This window comes from Myotis davidii, unplaced genomic scaffold, assembly GCF_000327345.1.
Source record: "Myotis davidii unplaced genomic scaffold, ASM32734v1 scaffold18, whole genome shotgun sequence".
Taxonomy (NCBI): domain Eukaryota; kingdom Metazoa; phylum Chordata; class Mammalia; order Chiroptera; family Vespertilionidae; genus Myotis; species Myotis davidii.
Window position 1 is genome coordinate 7,588,131 of NW_006292696.1, and position 7,590 is coordinate 7,595,720.

The 7,590-nt window shown below is 40.3% G+C and overlaps 1 protein-coding gene across 2 annotated transcripts in view; it reads right to left on the bottom strand.

The window, feature by feature from the left end:
* Positions 1-7,590, bottom strand: part of EBF1 (early B-cell factor 1) — a 392,963-nt gene that overhangs the window by 134,043 nt on the left and 251,330 nt on the right. For both annotated transcript variants that reach the window (XM_006766302.2, XM_015565648.1), the window contains exon 6: positions 869-986. In XM_006766302.2, the coding sequence (XP_006766365.2) occupies positions 869-986 (118 nt within the window). The remainder of the gene's footprint in view (positions 1-868; positions 987-7,590) is intronic.

Sequence of the window (7,590 nt, forward strand, 5' to 3'; positions counted from 1 at the left end):
AGAGATTTTGTCTTTGGCATTCTTCCTTAGTGACCTCATGTCATTCACTCCCTGTGTTCCTTTGTGTCTGAGGAATAAAACTAGGATTCTAACAAACACATGAAGTGAGTAGGTGCATGTCCACTGCCACCACTGGAAAAAAATTCCATTTAGGGTTAAGTTGGTGAGTTTTGGCACTTTGATGAGGTCATCTTAGAAAAGGGAAAAAGAAGTAATCAAAATGTGGAATAAAACAATATTTTTAAAATGTGCAAAAGAAAATAAATTCAAGACAAATGTGATTTCTCCCCACCAAAGGCTAAATACACAAAGTAGGCTCTGCCACGTGATGATGAGGGAAGGGGTCTGCACAGGGCATGGGAGAAACACTTAGTTCAGGCTGCATATTCAGATAGTGCCTCCAACCTAGCCTTTGGATTTTATCTCCAAATGCAGTTAAATATGTAGTCACAGCGATACACCATCAGTATTGCAAGGAGGATGGAGTTCATTGTACAACCAAGTCAACTGTAAGCTCAAAATGTGTCATGATTTTTGTGATCCTGTTTTGGCTTTTATTTGTCAGTCAAGTGGAAGCTTAAAATAAAGCAGCAATCCAGGTCTCCTTCTGTCTCAACAAAAAGGAAAGATACATCAACCAATTTTCAGGGTAGAAAACTGTGCAAGAGGCAAGGGCAAGACTCAAAGATATCTTCCTGTCTTTAACTACTCAGCATCCACATTCTTCAACAGGACATTGGAAATTTGAAATGGGGTAGAAAATGTGGTGGAGTTGGAAGAAAGAAACCAAAATAAATTCACAGTTAAAGGTAACAATGCCAACCAATGAAAATGATTCGCCTACCATGTTCCAGATAAGAGGGCGTACCTTCCGAGGGGTCAAGCCTCCGAGCCCTCCGCCCATGCTTGGAGTTATTGTGGACAAACATGTTATCAGAGACTGCCAGGACATGGCCATCCACATTGACTGTCGTAGACACCACGACCTGGAGACAGAAGAGAGAGATGAATGAACATTTTAATATAAAAGCACGGAGGGTAATAAACTCAAGTTAAATAAATAACAGCTGGGAGCTGAAGAAAATTGCATTGCGATTTCACATAATAACTGGTGCTTATGCTGTACAACTCTAACAAGAGGAGCTATTGATGAGCGGGTCTTTGGCATGGAACGCTTTTGATGCAGTTTTAAGTAAAATTGCACAGTTTATAGTTATACAGCAGAAGGTACACTGTTAACCATAATTTTAACAAGAGGATCTTTATTAGCATATTTTTTTACACAAGGGTGGTTGTGTTTCACCTAAATTACCCTTCAGTTTAGACACTGAAGCAGATATCACAGTTGATCATGCAAATAAAAAATCTTTTGAATCTTTAAAATATCCCCCTCTTCCCCCTCCTTCCCCTGTGTCAGGGTTAAGAGGATAGAGAAAAGAAAAAGAGAGGTTTTAGGGAGAGCTGGGATGCAGCTTGCTCTCCTGACTGTTTTTTTAGGGGATTCTTGTACTTTTTTCTTCCTACATTCGTTCAGTTAACTGGACCAAAGCCCCCGTTGCCACCATCTCCACCATCACCACTACTCCCCCCCACCAAAAAAAAAAAAAATCTCTGTTCAAGAAGGGTCTTAGGTCTGTGTTTCAAAGATCCCTCCTACCCCCAAATGGTGACATGGGTCCGGGGTACAATTCACATACCCTGGCCACCTTATAAACTAATTCTGAACTCAGTTTGTCGGAAAGGTGTTTTCTCAGAGAATTTTGACTAAGACAATGAGAAGAAATGACCTACACTTCTCCTTATATTAAATGGGGAAGAGAATTAAAACTGAAACCCACAGAGATATGTTTATTCATGCGACCTCTTACAACCAAATATAATAATTGTCTGTAATTGCAGCTTCAGCTCCCACCTTGTGCTCTGACATGGGAAACAGCAATCAGCTGGCTCCCATTTAATCCACCTATTATGTTGACTAATTAACTTTGCTCGACAGTTTATTTCTTCCTCCATTATCAGCCCCTGTCAGCCGCAAGCACCCTGCAGCAGAGGGGGGACCTCAGGCTCTTTGATTGATCACCGATAGATTGACATGCAGATTAATTTAATTAGAATCACCTCACTTGAGAAATGAAAGACAATGGCAAGAGGGCTAATAGATCTGCTCTCATAATGAGGCGAGCCTCCAGAGCCAAGCTGAGGGTTTCTGATTTATTTTGCTCAATTCCCCGGTTGCTTAGAAAGACTCGAGCTTTAATTGTTCTTGGTTTTGAGAGGCATTAGCTTCTGAGGAGGTGAAATGCTTTACAAGAATTGGCACGCACCAAGGCCCCTTTCCTGGGGAAGCCTTTGCTCTGAGTTGGCCAAAGTGGGCACTGCATTCTAGAGTCTTGGGCAACAGGGCAGTTTCGTCACCTGACTTGGGCAGAGGGGAAAGTGCTGGGCCTTGGCCTGTGCCCTGCCTGACAAAGTGGCCCCCTGTGTGGACCCCTACACCCATCAACACCTATCAAACTTAAAAGTTCCCCTGCTCCTCACTTGGACCTAAAAGCCTCCTGGCAAAATATGGCGAGTTTCCTTCCCCCCTGCCTCAAAGGTGGCAATGAACTGTGGGCTGTGCACACACTGCTTCCATAGAATCGTGGGGCTGGGCTGATTTGATTGGTGTTTTTTCTTCTAGACCCTCACTTGGGGCCCTGCTCCTTATACAAAGCCTCTGGTGTCTGTCAGATCCAGAGGCAGAAGGAAGGACAAGGGCCTACGGTCATGCTGCCTCCCAGGGAGGGCTTCCATGGGGTCTCCTGAATCCTCCTCAGGGCCCTCACTTTAACTCTCAGCAGGAGCTAGGCTAGGCCATCCCCTGGCTTTATTTTTAACTCTATTGTATTAAAACGCAAAGTAGACCATTGAGAGCATTCTCCTTAGTCACCTTGAATCCTAGCTAGGGCAAGTCATTCATGGGAGGAGGTAAGTCTGAAAGAGCAGTGTGCAGCTTGGTTTTCTCTTTCTTCACGATTGACCAACCAGATCTGACACAGCCTGAAGCTCCTGTGTATGTCTCATCAACTGTAGGCTACTTTAAAAAAAGGAGGAGGAGGAGGGGAAAACGGCCTATTCTTTTCATTTCAAAGAATATTATGTGTGGTGACAGAATCCGTATTATTTGAGGCAACGGAAATACGCCTTTCTTTTTAGTTAGGGAGATGGGACATCTACAATTATATAACAGAGCTGACTCTTTCAAAGAAATTTTGATTTACTACGAGACCACAATTAAGTGGTCACTGGAGTCGTTAGCTGAAGAAACTATAAAAGGAATCCCAAACGGTAACTGTTTCCAGTGCCAGGAAATACAGAAAGTGGTTACTCTCCATGTCTGTCTTGAGAGAAAAAAAGCAATGACAATTCGCCACGCACCTGTAAGACAAAGCACTACAGGCTTCAGGCTTAAAATACCCAGGATTGTTTAAAGATATTTCATCTCCTTCTTACATGGGACAAAAACTGTTAAGAAAAAAAAAACATTACACCCTCTGTCTTTTTCTTGGAAAGAGAAGATTCACCAAGACCACATGTGTGATAAAATCATTCCATTGAAAGGTTCATTAAATTGGAGAAAGATAACACAGAGATTCCTCATGCTTTTAATTTCTAGAATATAAACACCCAATATGTTCCTCAGAAACCCATGGCACAATACATTTAAACTCCCCTATATCCCCAAAATAATTTCTCTCATTCCAATTTGGAAACGAGGATATATTTAAGTAAAATATAGGCTTAAATTAATCCACAGAGCAAGTTATAAATTTTTTAAAAATCTCACTGTGAAATGCAAAAGGGCACTGAAGTGTCCTTTAAAAAATAGGTCCATGGTAGGAGGGAAAAGGGCCTTTATAGTTTAACCCAAGATTAATGAGGTGCTGACACATTCATGCAGGCAAGGGGACAGACAGGCCTGCCAAATCTGCAACCTTCCCAAATTTTGTCAACAAAGCACAGCTTGAATTTGGGACAGATAAACATGGAAAATGACTTTACGTTTGGACTCGACCACCCCTTCCCTTTCTACCCACTTCTTCATTCTCCTGCCCAGGGAAAGACATGAAGGGAGTACGAGGAACAGGTCTAGTTAGAATTTTATGATAGCTTCTAGAATTAAATCTTTAGTCTCTAGAATTGCACTGCCCAATACAGTAACCAAACTGATGGCTATTTAAAAGTAAACTACTTAAGTAAAATGTAAAGTTCCATTGTTCCTGAGTCATCATGGCCACATTTCAAGTGGTCAGTAGTCACACGCAGCTAGAGGGCCGATAGAGAACATGAGCATCATTGCAGAATGTTCTGTTGGGCAACGCTGCTGTAGAATGGTTTTGAAATAAATTGTGCCAATTTACTCACTAGGATGCCCAAGTTATATCTCCTGAAATAAGTATTGGCTAAGTGGACATGTTTAGGGTTGTGTACATGTATGTTTTCTGGAATCAAATTTCTATTGGATAAAGGGGCATACCCTTTTAAGATGGCAATCCAGAGATGTGCTGACGAACACCCAGCATGTACCAGGGTTCAACCTTCTAGGTGAAGGTATGCAGCGTGAGGGAATATAAAGGGCAGGAGAGAAGTCTGCAGCTGCCCACCGACTCTGAAGATTTTACATGGACATTTTCAATTTCTTGACTCATCTTGGTGGTTCAGAATCTTCTCTGCTATATCCTGGATCTAGATACCGCTAAAGCTTATTATTTTTGCTATTTACTAGTACTCTCCTCTATTTAGAATTAGAAAAAAATCAACACACAAATTTTGATTCTTGATTCCCAAGCTTTCCTGGTGGATATGACTTTAACTTAACCTCTCAGAGCCCCCGTGTCCCTGAATCGCACATGGAAATAATCATAGTGGCCAACACACAATGTTACTGTGGGGCTGACATTACGTTAAGTGCCTAGTATGGTTCCTGGTTCATACTGAGCAATTAGCAAGCACCGATAATAGTAGTTGTATAGCTGTTGCTTTTAAAGATGTTTGTGATGCTCAAAAAAGTTTGAGAGGACATGCTGGGCCATGAAGAGGAACCAGCACAAACTGCTATTTCAAATAAAAAGATACAGAAAGTATTTCTTCCATGTCTACTCTCTTATCAGTCTAACAATGAAACCATTTTTAAAGACCTTTGTGCTCACAACACATAATTATATAACTTAGGCCTCTTGTGAATTGCAAGATCTCGCTGATTTATGTAACTTTGCTTTCTAGATCTCATCTACATCTCAGCCTGTTACACTCTGGGCTTGACACTCAGTGAAATCTTATTGCTTTAAAAACAGTCTGTAAATTAGACAGCTGATCAATTCAGTCTGGTGTTTCTAATACTTCATTGGAATGAGGGGTTCTCTGGGAATTTTGTTGTTAGTTCGCATTTCTTCACTGTCATTCCTCAGGCTGGCCCTCTTCCCTTCGTATCAGGCAGGAGGCTGCATATGTCCCAACTATGTTATCAGAAATTCATGAAGCATAATCTCTGTCTCATGAGCAGATTTTCAAAAAGACACAAGCAGCTAAATTTAGTCATGGGTGGAAGGTCACATTAACAGAAGTAGCAGCTCCTGTGGGAGGACCAAAGGCCCCCAAAGAATTGAGATCTGTATCTTTAAACATTTCTACAATAAATGTGGAGTCAGAGCAAAGGTCAGACCCTAACAATATCTTTAATATTTAAATTTAGAGTATCTTGATAGTAAGTACCTCCCTCCAAAAAATCATCACTTATGTGAATTAATTTTAAATGATTATTTTTTTGAAAATTACATATTTTGGTTTTCAATGCTGATATATAGTAATTTGGTGCAAGGGAATTAATGTTAAAGTTGGTTTTATATGGCTTACTTGTCTCTGAGTTTAGCTTATTCTATGTTCGCATTAGTTTAGGGCCCCTAATAGAAAGTATTGAATGCATTGGCTTTAAGCACATGAAATAAAAAGGCATTAAGCAACATTCAGGGACTAACAGTCGGCAATAAAAAGAAACAAACTATTGATACTCCTGGATGAATCTCCAGGGAAATACAGCAAGTGAAAGAAGCCAATACCAAAGGTTGCACATTGCATATTATGGTCTGAATTGTGTTCCCTCACCCCCAAAATTCATAAGTTGAAGTCCTAACTCTCAGTACCTCAGAATATGAACACACTTGGAAATAGAGCCTTTAGAGAGGTGATCATGTTAAAATGAGGCCTTCAGGATGGGCCTTAATCCAATCTGAGTGGTGTCCTTCTAAGAAGAAGAAATTTGGACACACAGAGACACACCAGGGATGTGAGAGCAAAGAGGAAAGACCATGTGAGGACACAGTGAGAAGGCGAACATTTGCAAGCCAAGGAGAGAGGTCTCAGAGAAAACCAACCCTGCTCACACCTTGATCTTGGACTTCTAGACTCCCAAACTGTGAGAAAATAAATTTCCATTTTTAAGCCACACAGTCTGTGGTATTTTTTATGGAAGCTATAGCAAACTAATACACTGCATGATTCCATCTCCTTAACATTCCTGAAATGGCAAAATTTTAGAAAAGGAGAACACATGAGTGTTAGCCAAAGGTTAGGGACAGAGGGAATTGTGTGGCTGCCATTAAAGCATAACAGAGGGACCCTTGTGGTGATGGAAATACCCAATATCTTGACTGTGGTGATAGGCACACAGACCTATACATCATAAAATTATATAGAGCTATAAACACATACACATGCAAATGACCACACGTAAAACTAGAAAAATGTGAATAAGATTGGTGGATGTATCAATGTTCATATTCTGTATGAATACTCTATAGCACGATGTGATATTGTACTATAGTTTTGCAAAATATTACTATTGAGGACTAGGTAAAGGGCACACAGAATCACTCTATATTATTTCATACAACTGTGTGTGAATCTACAATTATTTCAATAAAAATTGACCTAAATGAAAGGCATTAGCAATCAAGATGTCTTTCAATAGGTGAAAGGATATACAAAACTGGTAATCCATAGAAAGGAATATTAAACAGCAATAAAAAGAAATGAGCTATCAAGCCATGAAAAGACATGAAGGAAAACCTTAAATGCATATTGCTAAATGAATGCAGCCAATCTGGAAGGACCATATACTGTATGGTTCCAACTATGTGATCTTCTGGAAAAGGCAAAACTATGGTGACAGTATAAAGATCAGTGACCCTCAGGATTTTGGGAGGTGGGAGGGAAGGACGAATAGGTGGAGCATAGGGGATTTTAGGACAGTGGAATATTATAAATCATACTTGAATTGTGGATATATAACATTCTGCATTTGTCCAAATCCATGGGCTACATAACATAAAAAGTGAACCCTAGTACAAACGAAAGGCTTTAGTTGACTATAACGTACCAATATTAGTATATGAACTGTAACAAATGTATTCACTAATATAAGATGTTAGGAGAAACAGGGGAGGGGGAATTGAGGGAGTCTATGGGAACTCTTTGTGCTTTCCCCTCATTTTTCTGTAAACCTAAAACTGCTCTATAAAATGAACTCTATTCCTTCAAACGTCTGCCCTCCAC